This window comes from Montipora foliosa, chromosome 1, assembly GCF_036669935.1.
Source record: "Montipora foliosa isolate CH-2021 chromosome 1, ASM3666993v2, whole genome shotgun sequence".
NCBI classification, from domain to species: Eukaryota; Metazoa; Cnidaria; class Anthozoa; order Scleractinia; family Acroporidae; genus Montipora; species Montipora foliosa.
In genome coordinates, this window is record NC_090869.1 from 51,210,471 (window position 1) to 51,228,070 (window position 17,600).

The following is a 17,600-nucleotide window of genomic DNA, read 5'->3' on the forward strand; positions in this document are numbered from 1 at the left end:
TCTGCTGGAAAAAAATCTCAATTAAAAAGCCTAACCTTATTGCCATCGTGGATAGCTTCCTTCCTTTTCAATTGAGATTTTTTTCATATAATTATCTTCTTAAGCTTTTTATCGGGATTCTCATACAAATCCTTATATTTTTGTCGCCATGCTCACACTGAGCTTGGGCGCCTGTGGAAAAACTTGCACAGACTGTGCGATAAAAATTTTTGAACCCCTGGAATCGGGTGACAGTGAAGCTGCCAAAAAGCACGCGTGTTCATGATATACTTGCATTTTTCAAAATTATTAAAGTCGGTTTCGTACATTGGACATTCATTGTAAGCGACAGTCACGTGAATGATATATCTTTGCATCTTTTATCTCGAAAGGAACGAATTTTATAGGCGACAGAATTTTGTAGGCAATGAAATATCGCAGCCTTCACTGAGCCATCAAGTAACATATTCCTGACTTGGTCAACGCTTTCTCGATTTTCTTAGCGGACTTAAACTATGGTGACTTAATTCTATAATATTCATAATTAGACAGCTAACGCTTTCAAACAGTACCACACATGACAGGAAAATTCCATGATATATGATTGCAAACTGTATCATGAAAGGAACGAGTTTGTAAGCGACAGAATTTTGTAGACAATGAGAAAGTTGCGCACTAAAATGGACAAATATTAACGCAATGCAACCAATTTAAATATATCTGCATGTGTCAAAATTATTTAACACGGTTTGATAGATTGGAAATTCTTCAAATTAGTATCATTGTAAATTAGCAATTCCAAAGATATATGTTTGAAACCTGTATCTTGTAGACAATGAATTTGATCAGGCCATGAAACTCAATTTTGAAAACGGAGAATGACATCGTACAGAATTTGCTGCACTTTCTCTTCTCCACGAAACGCGGTAACATTATCCGCGGAAAAATTGATATCATCTAAAAATAACCTAAGAGGGATTACGGTGGGAATAGGGCCAATATGAGGGATTACTTCTCTTACCTTCATAATCTCTTAATCTCTTACCATGAACAATAATATTCCTCTCATTGTGATCGGTAATTGACTATGTAAACCTTCATCTGAGCTTTCTTTTTTGAAATAAATAGATACAATTTTTTTTTGAAAGATAAAAGGAGTATATTCCAGAAAAGTTACATATCCATGACATGTTGCATTTATTTATTTATTATATTATTTAATTTAATTTTTGTGAAGTTTAGATGGTAATCAAAGCACTCAACATTGACTTCTCTTTTCCTGTACCAATTTATTTATTTCGTAGTTGGAATATGAAGAGGCATTACAGGCGAGGGCTTCTTTATTGATAAAGTAAATGTTTTTTTATCGTCAATTTTGCGATATGGTTTGCTCGTGTCAAAAATCTGGCGTCTAAATTGGCCCAGCAAACAGGCAAGAATGAAATTAATTGATATTAATAATAAAGATAACAATATTATTAATATTAATAATAATAATAATAATAATAACAATAAATACAAAACAACCATCTTGTTTCATTATTGAGACGTACCACCTACAACTCGCTAAATCCACATATACAGCTGCGGCCATTTCATTTAAAAAGAAGTCTTTCGGAGTTTTTTTTTTGCGATTTCAGCATCGATTCCGTGCTTTTACCCGACAGACCTCGCAAAACAGAAGAAGCACCTCGCAGAAACAGAGAGTAGGCACATGCATAGCTTTCTTTTAAACTGAAAATCAAATGACAGAGGAAAAACAACATTCTCTCGTAAAGTTAACTGGAGGCATATTAAACAGATAGTGCGGCTGCGTTGTCAAGCTTGAAAACTAGAGACTTGCCGGTATGTCACTTGGTAGCGTTCACAATTGCACAGCAGCGCATTGTGGACAAACTTACGTCTCTGTTGGGAACGATTCGCATCACTACTATGACAAGACAAAAGTACCGTTGGCAGGTATTTTAAAGTTAACCCTTGAAGTGTTCATTGCGTTCATTGGAGTTATTGGCAACGTTTTTGTGATCATTATTACAAGAAAATTCATGGCAAAGAAAGCAAAATCATTGGATTTCTACGTGCAAAATTTAGCCTTTGCAGACTTAGGCACTTTGTTGTTGACATTTCCCCTTGTTTCGATCAAAGGAAAGATTCCTTTCAATTGGCCTTTTGGTGAGTTTACTTGCCTCTACTTGAGCCCTATTCCAGAGATGTTTTACGTGTCCTCCGTGTGGCACATTGCAGCCATTGCTTTTGAGCGATATCGAAATATAATCGTGGTTAAGACCTTTGCTCAAAATGTAAAAAACGCTTCGCTGAAAAGAGTTAAATTGACTTCTGCATGCGTGTGGATGGGGTCCTTTTTGACACTTTCTCTTCCGTTGTACTTTGTTGTTAAATATTATGAACTCGTGAATAATGGTAGATGGTGTGGCCCGGTGTGGCCTTCACTTGTCTTAGCTCAAATCTACATCGGATTATTGACTTTCCTCTCTTATATTTTTCCCCTTGTCATCATATCCTTTACATACGTCATGGTTTCTCGGGCAATAAAACAGAGTGATGCGTTTTATAAGGCCATGGCAAGGGAAAATGGGAGAATGCTACAAGGACATGAGCGGAGAGGTGTTCGCTTTCATCAAAACAGACAAAACAAGAATGCCAAGAAAATTCTCACACCAATCGTTTTGGTCTTTGCAATAACAATGCTTCCATTGAACATTTTAAGACTGGCAATCGCCAATTGGCCTGAAATCGCACAAGAGCAGTATTACGGAAGTCTTCTGTATGTGGCTGTCGTCTTTGTGATTGCAAACGCGTCTACGAATCCCATCATCTATTCTCTCGTCAACAGGCGCTTTCGCGAAGAGATAAGGAATTTGAGGGGTGGTAAGAGATTGATGCAATCTCAGGTTTTTTCTTTGTCTACTCGGACACAAACAAATATTACATCTCGCTGACACGTGTGTGAAGAATTTCAGGTCACCCTGCAGCATGTCGCATCCTTGGTGATTGCAAGTGACCAATGTAAGGACATAATTGTCATAGCTTTGGACCCATAACGATGTGTCCAAACAGGCACCTAACTAAATGCAGACTCTGGTCAGTTTTGATTAACTTCACGAAGTAAGAGTAAACCATCTATTTATAAGGGTAAAAGTATTCTTGAGACAGACACTGAGCTATCTAAACAGTCATATATGCCAACTGAAGTATGAGACTACACGGTTACAGTTTATTACGTTTAACACCTTTATTTCGCATTCGACATGATGCTCAAGTTGTGGAAAAAGGATGCAGGAATCTTTTTAAAAAATTTAAATTGCTAGAAATCAGTTGCATGTTTCGATAGTTGGAATTTGATTGTTCCAACAAAATCTAGTGTCTTTGGTTCATTCTTCACTGCTTCAACTTTCGTTTGACGTTTCAAAGGGCTATTGCCTGAGAAAGATTAATTATAGTTATGTTTTGCATAATCTCTTAGTAAACGGAGTCATTTTTTTTTTTTAAATATTAATGTTACATGAGGAGCTTAAACCGACTCAGGAATTCTCGGCTGGACGTCTCCTGACGGTGTAGATATCCATCAACAAAGGCTAAAAACATAATACAAAAGGTGTTTCGTATTCAGAAAAGTGTTAAAGCATTCAGGATCGATCGGATTGTACTGTGAACTTACGTTAAGCAGAAAAAAGTAGTTAATTTTTTATTGAATAACCATATTTAGGGGCGAGATGAATTTTGTGGGGAACACAAATCTATTTCAGTTCGTTTGCGCGTATCGACAGTGGCGGTTAGTGCTGGGACACGGTACCATTTTTCGTTCTATAGGATTTATGGATTAACTCTCTCACCCGGGGAAAAATGGTACAGGTCGCCAGCACTACTTCGACGCTCCTCACCGCTGGTGAGCGAGAAGACCTCTGGCATCCAGGGTAAAATGTTAGCCAATTTGTCGAAGGAAAGTTTTTTCAGCTCTTTCGAAGAGAGATTTGTTGCCTTCAAGTCGGTAATTTTTTGCGGGAAAATGGTGATCACGTTCCGAAATTCGGCGGGTCTAATCTGCAGGTCGCAGGTCACAGGTTGCAGTCATTGTTTCACCAATACAGAAAATATCCTAAACATTCTTAAAAGCTAACCTTAGGCCTAAAAACTTTTGTTTAGGCCTAATTAGGCCTAAGGTTAGCTTTTAAGAATGTTTAGGATACTTTCTGTATTGGTGAAACAATGACCTTTAACCTGTGACCTGCGACCTGCGACCTGCAGATTAGACTCGCCGTCCGAAATTCTGGTAAAAACGCGGACGAAGCTTACGGAATAACTTTGGTTGGCCTCTGTGGGGGGATTAATTGAGCAGTCTTCGTCTGAATGTCATGGATTTCTGTATTCATGTTTTCAAACGAGTTATGGAGGCAGTAAACAATGTTGACGTCGGGGAATTCGGTGCTGGAAGCCTTCCCGGTATACATACATTGAGGTAAAATAATTGCTGTTAGGTTCAATTTCATGATATCAGGATATCATGATAGCAGCTAGGAAATTGATAAGTCTGTGATTAATATTGAATGTGCCTCCCTGTGACATGCTGGGAAATCAATTAGCCCGAAATGAAATTTTACACAGCTACAATTGGGCATTCTAAATTTCCCAGTTCCTCAGTTATCGAATTCCATAAGTATAAAACTTAAAAATGGTTTGCTTTAAAATCAGAAAGAACCAATTCACTGAATTCACCGTTGCTGTTGAGAAAAGTGTATGCCAGGCAAAACAAGTTGCGTCTCGGCAGCCTGAAAGTTAAGAAATAATTTGCCTGTGTTTAAATTAACAAATACACCAATACATCACTAACGTTTCATGTTTAACCGGAGAATTAGGGATGCAGATGTTGGAAGGTGTAATAGCTGTTGAGTTTTATTCCTCAGTTATCGAATACCATAAGTATAAAACTTAAAAATGGATTGCTTTAAAATCAGAAAAAACCAATTCACCGTTGCTGTTGAGAAAAGTGTATGCCAGGCAAAACAAGTTGCATCTCGGCAGCCTGAAAGTTAAGAAATAATTTGCCTGTGTTTAAATTAACAAATACACCAATACAGCACTAACGTTTCATGTTTAACCGGAGAATTACGAAAGCAGATGTTGGAAGGTGTAATAGCTGTTGAGTTTTATTCCTCAGTTATCGAATACCATAAGTATAAAACTTAAAAATGGATTGCTTTAAAATCAGAAAGGAACCAATTCACCGTTGCTGTTGAGAAAAGTGTATGCCAGGCAAAACAAGTTGCATCTCGGCAGCCTGAAAGTTAAGAAATAATTTGCCTGTGTTTAAATTAACAAATACACCAATACATCACTAACGTTTCATGTTTAACCGGAGAATTATTGAAGCAGATTTTCGAAGGTGTAATAGCTGTTGAGTTTTATTCTTCAGTTATCGAATACCATAAGTATAAAACTTAAAAATGGATTGCTTTAAAATCAGAAAGGAACCAATTCACCGTTGCTGTTGAGAAAAGTGTATGCCAGGCAAAACAAGTTGCGTCTCGGCAGCCTGAAAGTTAAGAAATAATTTGCCTGTTTGAATTAACAAATACACCAATACAGCACTAACGTTTTATGTTCAACCGGAGAATTACGAAAGCAGATGTTGGAAGGTGTAATAGCTGTTGAGTTTTATTCCTCAGTTATCGAATACGATAAGTATAAAACTTAAAAATGGATTGCTTTAAAATCAGAAAAGAACCAATTCACCGTTGCTGTTGAGAAAAGTGTATGCCAGGCAAAACAAGTTGCATCTCGGTAGCCTGAAAGTTAAGATATAATTTGCTGTGTTTAAATTAATTTGAAATAAAGAGAATAAAGAAATAATTTTCCATTTTTTAATTGCATGGTGCTGGCCGTTGTAAACCGTGTTTTAGAAAATATTTCAGATTGATTTACTGTGCGTCTGGACTATTTTGACTCAAATTTAATTTAAAGTAATTTGAGTTATTTGTCGTCACTAAAACTTTATGACGAAATCGGCCCAACAAATGTGTCGACATTAACACCTCTCTCTCCCTTTGTCTCTCGCTCTGCCTTTTTAGTGTGAGTCTTGTTACAACTCCCACTGAGATTTTGGTAATTTTTTTTTACCTAAACAGCGGGGACCCACATTCCTGACCCAAGTTAAGCTCCTCATGAAATACATATGATTAATTAATAATATACATGTAAATTTCTCCATTCTGATTGGCTGAGAGAATTGCAGTTTCGAGATATCACAGTGCAAAAAGGAAGAAAAGAGGTAATTCCTGGCAAAAAGAGGGAACAAATCAAGCATTCTCATTAGCCAATGGTCAAAGAAAGTCTCAGATGGCCAATCAAATGCAAGTCCTCGATGGCGCAATTTTTGCGTGATAAGTAACTGCAAATTGCCCGAGCCAATTTTAATCGTCCTTGAAAATACTTACTTGTGCTTATTTATTCCAAATTGCATGCACTTCAAATCAAGTGATTACCTGTACTAAAGGAACTGTACGGGTCCGCAAATGATCCCAGAACCGCAAATGATGCCCAAACTGTACCGCAAATGATTCCCATTTTGGACCGCAAAAGATCCCGAAAAAAAGGTGAGGAATGGCATGGAGGATGGAATGGTCTAGATAGAGAATTAATGTAAAGAGCGCTTTAATTTTATTTAAATCACTTTAAATCATGGCTCACACAGGTTTCTGCCTCATTATAGTTCTCCAGAAAGACTGAATTTTGTTTCTTACCTCGCTGTTATAAATTTGCCACATTTAATTAGTGGACACAATCATCAAAAACTAACTTGGACGCAGTTCTAAACTGATTGTGACGAGGGGCCCCTTTTCCGAACCCTGCGAGCAGAGTCTCTTTCGATCTTCCCAGAAAAATCGAGTCTGCCAGCGGCCTCGATTCAGGGACATTTCGTATTGAACAGGCAAATGTATTTGGGTGTCAGTCACGCATGACCAGTAACTGCAAAACCACGAAACGGAAACAAATAGTCCGGATATTCGAACAACTCAGGCAAACACACGCAGGGTTCGAGAAACGAGACGAGTATTGCGTCCAAAGTTTTTGATGATTGCATCCGATAATTAAATGTGGCAAATTTATAACAGCGTGGTAAGAAACAAAATTCAGTCTTTCTGGAAAACTATAATGAGACAGAAACCTGTGTGAGCCATTTAAAGTGATTTTTAATAAAAATAAGCGCTCTTCAAATTAATTCTCTGTCCAGACCAGACCAATGTTCCATGCCATTGTTTACTTTTTTTTTTTCAGGACCATTTGCGGTCCAAAATGGGGATCATTTGCGTTCCGGGATCATTTGCGATCCAACACGGGGATCATTTGCGGTCCTGGGGCCCGTTTTTCGGGCCCCAAAAGCCAAGGTAACAAAAAGCAAAATGGCTGTGAAGTTTGACGACTTAAATCCTCTCCGTTCTTGAGATACAAAGGGAATTGTGACACCCGAAAATGGCCCGTAAAGTTTCGGGACTTTCGAGAAAACAGGCCCATTTGCAGACCCGTACAAAACTCCCTTAATTTTTAGGAAACACCCTTTTGCATTTTCGCCTAGCTTGGTATACACAAAAAAGAACAGAACTGTAGGGATTTTACTTTTGGAGCCATAAATAGAATATAATTCAAAGGTGATTTTGTTTTTTGACTGATCCAACATCCTCAACCCTCGTCAGAGCAAAATACTATTCGCAAGTCAACCTGACAGGCATGAGTTGGGAAAAGGGAGTGTTACACGAAGTACCGTCTTTATTATACGTATTTCCCATGATGAAGGGGGAGTATCTAAAGAGCGAATAGTTTAAAGTTGTGTACACTGTTTGCTGGCTGAGATTCAGTTATTTGTTAACTCTTTTCCGCCTGAGTTGTTTTATGGGAAAACAAAACTATAAAAGCAAGGTGACACACGCAGTTGTCCATGGCTGCTAATTGACCGGGTGAAATGGTTGTGCGCATGCGTGATGTATTGGCCACACCGGGTTGGTGTTAGCGTGTGTCATCTTGCTTTTATTGTTGTTTTATGGGACACCAGGAGCCCATGAGTAGGAGTCTCCATATGCACTATATCCTTGAGTCAACCTTTGCCCGTATCTTTCTATTTTTAGGACGCCACGAGTTGTTCGGCACTGCACGCACTGTTTAAAATGGCCAATCAGAATAAAGTCATTGTCTAACGAAGACAAAAATAACAAAAACAATGTACGCAAATTGTGCGAATTGATGTAAATTGATGTAAATGTGAGTCTCCTGCTGAAGGGTTGGTTCTAAAAATAGAAAGATGCGGGCAAAGGTTGACTCATAGGGCTTGTATGGGGGAGGCAAGCTCCTACTCATGGGCTCCTGGGGACACTTAAGAATTTAGATACGGCCATCACTTTTTACAGGTTATTACCATTTCTTTTGCTCAGAAGTATGGATAACTATATATCAAATTAATCAGCAATAAATTTTGCATCTATAGATTACAAGCAATTTCATAATTTATCATAAATTAATTATTAATCAACTAATAATTACTATAATTAATCATCAAATTATTTTAGTCAAATTCTCAGAGCAAATCTGCATGTATTATAAAATAGTTTGAAAGTTATAAAAGTAGTTTGAAAGTAGACTTTATTTCTAGGTAATATCAATAAATTGCTGTAAACAGTTCAAGGAGAACCATAATAATATGTTCGAACCTTTTTTTCCCCAATAAAACGCCATAGAAAAATGCACATCACATGTCTCGCACCTGATTATTGATCTGGCTGGCCCTGGCCCTTCTCGTTTCTGTATTGATGGGAAAAACGAGCAGAACAAACAACACAAACTCTTGAAGGGCCAATTACTGGAATGTGATGCCCAACATTTAATTTTGCAACCTTGGTTCCAGATTTGCATGGACTCTTCTCCTACCAACGGGGATGTTGTCGTTGGCAACGTATCCAGACATCAGGTGTGTTGCCAAAGTCATTCTTCTAAATTCCTTGGATGTGAGTCTCTTACCAGCTTGTGTGGCCTTGTAAATTACAAAGGCATTGTTTATTTAAGTCTCTAACTGATGAAACACCACTCTGGGTGGTCAACTCTTGTATTAGCATCCAACACTATAGTAGCGGTTATTCTGATCTGCGCATATGCTCATTCCATTGACCAATTTAAAACAATCGGTATGATTTCTGCCAACAGTATAGTAATAGTCATGAAGATCTGGGAGTTTAGGATACCCACAGCAACACAAACCGCAATGAATGCTTTCATTTCACCGAGAATTGTCACGATTATCAGCTCTTTTTTTTGTTCTGCATTTGTATTTGTCATTTCAAATAATGCATCATCCCAGAATAACTGGAAACAAATGACTGGACTCGGCTCACCTCCCCACACACGAGTTGGACCAGGACTGAGAAGAAATTCGGGAACAGTGTTGTTTGGATTGTTTTGATTCCAAATAAACTGGGGTTGTTGTTGTTGGTTGCTTGATTTTGAGTACCTGCCGTCGCCCTTCGACGCTTTCGAGGCCTTGGTTGATTGCTTGTTTGCAGATGAATCATCCCTTTCGCTTCAAATAAAAACTTGGCCCACAGTGTCTTCATTGACGAACGAAATCTCTTATACTCCGTTCACATCAACATCTTTATTTGTCATCAGAGTCAAAATCACTTCCTGCTGACTTGAGGTTCTCGTCATTTTCAGCAAAATTTCTCCCCTCGAAATTATTTGGGTAGCCATAAATGTTGTCATCGATGGCTTGTTCTTCCTTTGAATAGGCCGCATCACGGTTTTGACCGCCATTTTGACGGGTAGGCAAAGCGTAAGGAATTTGCAGTTTTTATATGGGGATCCGATGTCAAATAATTTTCGTTAAACGCTAGTTCTGAAAAATTTATGACTTGAGAACTGAAGGTACAGGGCAAAAGATTACACAGACTAAATTTTAGGCACTAACCTTTTACAGAAGTTGCTAGTCAGTGTATTCAATTTTTCCATATATTTGTCTATTCCTGCGAATTTTCAGTAACAATTACAGACAAATGTACGGAAAAATCGAAAACGCTACCACGCAGCTTTTAACGAAGGCTGGGTCCTAAAAATTGGTCTGTATAACCTTTACCCTGTACCTTCAGTTCGCGATTCATATTTTTTTTTAAGCTAGCGTTTAACGAAAGTTATTTGACATCGGATCCCCATATAATCACTTCAAATTCTTTCAACCCGCTTTACCTACCCGTCAAAATGATGGTCAAAGCCGTGATAAGGCCTATCAGAGCACAGGGGGCGCACACAATCGGATGTGTAGCCGATTGTTATATATTTTATAGTAAATGTACTAGATTTACCGTTTGCCTCACCTATAGCGATATATCGCTAACTATGTATATATATCAATGATAAATAAACGTTGAATTACCTTAGCTGTGGTATATAGTCGTCCTTTTGCCTCAAACGTGGTTTTTTCAGCGATTTTGAGTTCGCCGTTGACTGTTACTATTATAGAAGGAAAATTGTGTAATCCTTGTTTTGAAAGGGTTCCAGCGCTGGAGCGATTTTTTCCCCCAAAAATCGCATCGCTCCGCTGTCAAGCTTCGCAGCATAAAGGTCAAAAGATTCACGATTCTCTTCGTACCTTCCAATCGAAAATCCATCCAAACGGCCCGGAGCTACCCCTCGAAGAAAATCAAAATCCCACAGTATACGAGCAGCAGGAATGAGTAGCAAGATTCTCATGTGCCAGCCACAAAGACTATTTTAAGGATACAGTAGTTGATTCTTTCCAGACAGTTCATGCAACTAGTACACATAATTCTGCTAAGGACAAGCACAACCGCAGTGGTGATGCAACCAAGCCAAGAAAAGAAAGAACAAAGAAATGAAATGTAAAGTTTCTTGCAAATATTGTGGCTCTAACCCTTAGGATAGAGCCAAGTGCCCTGCTACATGTAGGCAAGACGTGTCCCAAGTGTGGTTAACAAGGCCATTTTGCAGTCAAGTGTCAAGATCAGGAAAATTCCCCAACCCAATAACTAAGAAAATAAACGACACAAGTGGTACACAAAGGTTCCTTGAAGATGGCATTGAATCGGATGACTCAGTTTTCACTGCAGAGCGTGTTGGAGTTGTTAGTAACAGCACAGGCAGGTCCACTTTCAAGGTTCCCCTTACCCTTCACACCAAGTACAGTACCACAGTTATAACCCAGCTTGATACATGCATGACAGAGCAATGTCCAAAGCAGATCAGCTGAACGTATTGCAAAGTGGTGAAGTACATTTGGTCCCCGCCAGTGGAAATATAAAGTTGTATGATGGGTGACTGGTTGAACCACTCGGAGGTTACACCCTTATTGTCAGTCTCAACCATTTGATATCTTCGAAAGTGCACCCTGGCCTATGGCTGATGGCAGTACTTATGTCAAGCAAGGTTGGATCTTTCTTGGAACAAGCCGGCAGTATATTCATGCACTCAATTGCAAGCAGTATCAACCGTTGTCCTTTGCTGATCTTTTGAAAGACTTGGACGATGTGTTCTGTGGTTTGAGTTAATTAGGGAGTAATAAGCAGAAGTATTTGTCACGGATTACATGTAACTAAAGAGTAAAATCACTAAAAGTATTTCGAACGTATAAAGATTACATTTATGATTATGATGTAAGTATGGCGATTTTTAATCGGATGAACTCTAATTCAGCTGACAATGTTGAATTGAAAATGACATTTTGCTTTACTCGATATGTAGGGTACTTTTATACATGTATTTTACTCAATACCTTGCGTACTATTAAAACTCATTGTGTTAGTAAATTTCTGTTTAACTTAAAATGTAAAGTAGGTCTTACTCAATCTATGAGTAGATAATCAATCTACTCAAAATAAAGAGTCATTATGGATGCATCTCTCTTGAGTACCTTTACCTCTATACCTCTAAACTTGAGTTATTATTACTCAATGTATGAGTACTCTTACTCAAAGAACTGAGTAAGTTAACTCACCCTGAGTAAACTTATTCCATCCCGAGAGTATAAATTACTCAACATTTCTGCTAGTATAGGTTACTCAATATAATGAGTTACTATGGATGCAACTATTTACTCACTATTTTGAGTTCAATTTACTCGGTTTTTTTTTTTTGCTGTGTGAGCGCCGTCAGAATGAAGTTCTTCCAGGCCTGAAAGGCATAGAAGTAATTGCAGATGATATCCTGTGTTTCGGTAGTAGAGAAACCGTAGAACAAGCCTTAGCAGATCATGATTACAATTTTTTAAAATAGTTAAAGCGTCACCGCAGTGTGAATTTGATGCTGAACAAGAAGAAGCTACGGTTGCATGCGGCTAAATCACGTCACCAACATGGGCCAGTTATTCACCTCTGAAGGCCTGACACGATCCAATGAAAATGAAAGTTATTGCAAGTATGCCACGACCTGATGACAAAAAGGCAGTCCAGCCTCTGTTAGTTATAGGCTGTGTAAACTATATCTGTCCATGCAGATACTTGCCAAAGCTTTCTGAAGTGACTAAGCCCCTTCGAAAATTAACGGAGATAGATGCTATCTTTGTGTGAAAAAGTCAATTATAGGTGTGATATGTACTGTTCTGGTGGCATTGCTTGTCAAGTCTACGATCGTGGCGACAGTCCACTCGTCCTATGTTTTGTCAACGGCAGAGTTGCTTTTGCGGCAAGTTCCTGATCATTCTCTACGTTTATGTCGCTAATTCGTAGAAATTGACAAGTACAAACATCCTTTGAGAAGACATACTAGCCTCGTCCCAGGTACTAACATCGATAGCCTTTACTGTCTCTAATCATATAGAGTTTCAATAGATGATTGATCAAGAGCCTGCCGCCAGGGCAATTCTGCAATTGAGAGGCCACAGAACGAGTGGACTGTCGACGCTTCATCACGATGGTAGACTTGACGAGCAATGCCTCTAGAAACGTCACGTATCGTGTTTCCTCTTGCCTTCACGGTCCGAACAAATGATCGAGCAACTCCGCTTTTCCCAACTACTGACTGGCTCGTAACTCCATTTAATAGATTGTGCCCTTCGGACATAAATTCCACCATCTTATTCTGTTCTTCATTGAGATTTACCCTGTTAGCAAGAATTCAAAGGTAATTTCCCTTTCTTTTAGAAACTGGTAAGGTTTTCAGCAAAGGTAAAGGAGAAGGAGAGGGGAATTATTTAACAAACTAATGAGGTTTTCAGCAAAGTCAAAAGAGAAAGGGGGGTGGGAGGAAACTTGGTTATCATTGTTAGTGGAAAATTTCCGTGCATTTTTGACAAAAAGTGTCATACCAGCTCTTTTAACTGTTTCCATCTGCTAATAATGAAACTAATTCTTTTGTCAACAAATAAAAGACCATTATCGAAGTGTTGTGAAATGTAGCTACACTGTAAAAAGAATCGTGGTTTGATGCAGTACTGGCGGATATAATCTTCTGTGACGTTTTAATTTTTTTTCTTTTTTTGGACACCGAAATAGTAGTCCAGTTAATCGGGCCGCAGCTATCAATCAGACTAGAAGACTTTTGTAATGTAACACAGAAGCCCCCACGCTAAGACAACTCGACATTATGGATTATATAAGAAATAGTCACGCAATGCGCACATGTGTCTATTGCAAGCATTGTTAGCTTAATGTGTTTCTTGATTGCTGTAAGTGTAATTATTAACAATGGTTTCGGATAATTAATGAGCAATGTGATGTATAGTATTGAGTGGAAACATGACAGGTTTATCCTATTTTCAAGGTAAATAATTATTCACATCGACGAAAATTAAGGTTACCATCGCTTGTCACTCGTAATTTCGTTTATCCAATCAAATAGGGGGCATTGTTGTTTTCGTCATTCGCACGTGCCTTACTGTGTAATCAATGCGATTCTCAGTCAGTGCAGGAAGAAGCCAAAAGACTAGAAAATGAGGTGATAGTAGAATAATAAATCCCTTATTGAAAGGTTTAATATATCATGAATACGTGCGGACATTTTGCTCTGTGCTCGTATTCTTCCTCATCAATTTGGGCCTCGAAAAATTGCTACGCAACTAGCAAAATATCTGCGTGTATCGCATGTTAAACCATTCAATAAGGCGTATATATTGTTTAATTACCCGTTTCGACGATATTAATAGCCCAACAAATGGTGGATTCCGAGTCAAAAAATCACGCTTATTTCATTCCAAGGTTGAAAAAAATTCATTTTCCTCACTTACTCTGAAAGAAAAAAAAGAAATTTGGGTATGGCTTCCAGTATGAGACTGGAAAATGGCCATAGAGATTTGAGTTTCATTCTCCCTTACGAAGTTCGTACGAATGAAAAATATTTCTTTGTAATTCGGACACCGCAAAGAAAACAGAGACAAAAGACAACCAGAGCAAATACAAGTTGAGTAGCTTGTTTCAGGTAGGACAAGCACCTACGGAGGATGCTTTATTCCAAACAATCGGGTACATAAATACTCCAAAAGAAACAAAAATATAACTTTAACCAGACAACTTAACTCCCGTGCCCCGTGCAACGTTGAGCCTCTCTCGAACCTACTCTTTAACATGCATTCCCTTGGCCACATCGGACTTCCAACGACCATGTAGTTTCAACAACCGTTCTTTCGACGAACAATTCCTTAAATTGGCTACAATAGAGGTAGCGCCGCCAGACCTAAAGCTATGGAAACCGAAAATTCGCTGATCATAGCCTATTTAATGTGGTCAAGTATTGCTTGAACATCTGCCTAAAGCACGAGTACTGAACTTTCCTATCACCTAAAACATACTTTTCAGAGTCAACGATTCTAAACAAAAATTCTGACGACGGAGATAAGGTAATATTAGCACTATCTAAGTACCTTAACAACAACTAATAAGGGCGCGTAAAATTTCCGGACCTATGTGTAACACGTCTTGACCTTCTCTATAAGCATCGGTCTTACTCTCAGGAAGTCTGATGGAAATATAATCTGGCAAAACCGTAATATTACAAAGGCGGATATTGAGAAGCTCATTCGCGCGGAAAAAAACCTACAAAAGAAAGAACACACATAACAGCAAACCTTAAACCTTTAAAAGTAGTATTATCTTGGGCGTACCTTGTAACAATGGACTTAATTAATTCCAATGAAACCGGTTCCTTTCCTTCTTTTTTATTGGTTCAAGCCTAGATCGTTTCTCCGCTTCAACTAAATTTTTGCAAAGTCCAGCATCTAAAGGGTTACTATCTAAGGGCAAAATACTGTGGTCCCATTTGAGGGTAGCAAGAGCCACTAACAGCTTATCCAATAAGTGCGATAAACACAAGGCTAAATGGGTGTTGTTCTCAGGCAAAGAGTATGGCAGGTCGACAAGCTTCTGATAACGAAAAAACAAATTAGTTTCCCTCATGTATTTGAACACGGTGCGTTTCGCTCTGGAGTGTAAACAGTGTTTGACAACGGGTTTCAGTAAGGCAACGGATTCAGATCCCCACACCGGTGACTGAAACAAAACCTGCGGAAGAAAAGAAAAACAACGAAATAAAAAATAATTGACAAACCAAGTAATTATAGGTAAGGAAAAAACCTGAGACTGCTATGCTCCTTACGCATGCGCATGTCGACACAAAGAAAAAAATACAATCGGCTCATCGGCCGTATTACTACATAAACATCTCAACATAAGTGAGCACTGGAGTAAACCACGCTCAAATTAAATCCATAATCCTCAAATAAAACGTCTGCCCATCGGCAAAGTAACTTCAAATGCAAATTTTTGTGCCCTCAGCACTAACAACAGTCAAGATGAATCACTGAAGGCCCACTGATCGGCACGCGATTCATTGCTCCCTCGGTACTAACTTAACAGTCAAGACGTATCACTAATGGCCCATCGGCAAGCAATTCAATTGTGCCCTTAGCACCAACATTCTGTCCAGATATGCGTATTTGCTTACTGCCCATCGGCAGTAGCACTAGACGAATGTAGCTCATTGTGCCCTCAGCACTAACACAGCAGTCACAAAATCATATTACCAAATGGCGATAAATTCTCCTGCGGCAACAACTCTACAATGCAAATCAAAGCGCCTCCTGGGATAACTAATTAACCAGCAAACCGTCAACCTCAATCATAAGGTATGAAAAACAGCCTACGACGTAACTAACGCCAATCTAACAGCAATAATGAACCCGTTCCAATTGCTAGAGCCAATTAGTGATCTTTGAGCTCATCCATGACAACAAGCATAATTACCCTTAAAATAGCGATATTCCTTGATCAACGAAGAATAACGTTGCCATAGCAATGGCCAAAAAACTAGCTGAGGGCCAGGCAGGGACCACCAGGGTGACAGCAACATTCTGCAAATTAATGTAGCTCAGAACCCTAGTAATAATACTAACAAGTGCAACTACTAAACAATTCTCCCCCTCCCATGAATGAAAAAAGGCGTCAACGCCAGCTGTACCGAGAATCCAATCAAAGTGCCACTGTCGTTTCTCGTGGATATGAAAGTTTTCCCGATTGTTTAAAATTGGCAGGCTGGAGTTTTCTTTATGCATTAGTCAGTGTGATATAACAGCTGGATAATTGCGTAACAGCTCGGGGGGCTCTCATATGCAACTAGATACCCAAAATAATGCATGAAATCCGACCCTTTGATGGAATTCAACCCTGTAAAATAAGTCTACCATATCTCCAATAGGCATAAGATTACTCTTTAACACATCCTCTATAAAGAGCTGTACCATGTGTTCAAAGTTCCTAGTACAGATGACCGGGTAATTTTGAATAAGGTCTGATTTTTGTTGTCAGGTCACAGGTCATATTGTTGATGTCATCAGGTTAGGCAAACACTTTTTGTGCCAGTTATTCATTCCTCCAACAAACCTTGCGAATATTTATCACTATACAGTGATACTTTTACACTTAAGGCGTTTTCCATTTGACAGAACTGACTGGCCACACCAGGCATTTGGAAGGACTAACTTTACACCGCGCCTTTAAATTAACACTCTTCGAGGATGATATACAATCCTCCGCGGAAGAATGCGAGGGGTTATCATGCAAGTGTTCCTTCAAATTGTTGCATTTTCTTTGCAAACTAATGGGTCTTGCCGGCCAGTTCTGACAAAAGGAAAGCGCCCTTAGAGACAGATGGTCTGAACCATAAGTGATCACAGCAAGTGCATTTATATTCAGGGACATGTGTTATCTTATCACTTTTGAAATGGAATGTCTAATAGAGTCTTGACCTTGACAAATTTCAGCTTGGTTTAGCCTTGAGCTCTGCATAGCTCTCCTTAAATGTGTCTGTCGATTCCATTTCGACATGTATTAAAGTCTTCGCGTTAGAGAGTGAAAGGCGGTGCACAATTAATGTGTACTTGTTCAGAATCTTTTGCTTCACCTTCGAAGAACGCCATTTCTTTAATTCTTCAGTTTCTTGCGTCGTATTTAGGGCTGTGAGGTTTTCACGCCGGAAACTAACATCCGCAAGACGAAAAAAAAAAAAAAACTCGTCCAGGTCAAATTCCATATCCCAGTCAGGAGAAGCCGCAATGGATATCTGACAACGTCTAGTCGTGATACTACAAAATCTATTTACAACAACAAGACTGTTCTGTCGTA

General features: G+C 38.8%; 1 protein-coding gene across 4 annotated transcripts in view; it reads left to right on the forward strand.

Annotated features, from left to right (window-relative positions):
• The window catches only part of LOC137978817 (adenosine receptor A3-like), a 40,999-nt gene extending 36,965 nt beyond the window's left edge, over window positions 1-4,034 (forward strand). For all 4 annotated transcript variants that reach the window (XM_068825905.1, XM_068825922.1, XM_068825931.1 and 1 more), the window contains one exon: window positions 1,620-4,034. In XM_068825905.1, the coding sequence (XP_068682006.1) occupies window positions 1,827-2,939 (1,113 nt within the window). In that variant the 5' untranslated portion in view covers window positions 1,620-1,826 and the 3' untranslated portion in view covers window positions 2,940-4,034. The remainder of the gene's footprint in view (window positions 1-1,619) is intronic.
• Window positions 4,035-17,600: the final 13,566 nt, after the last annotated feature.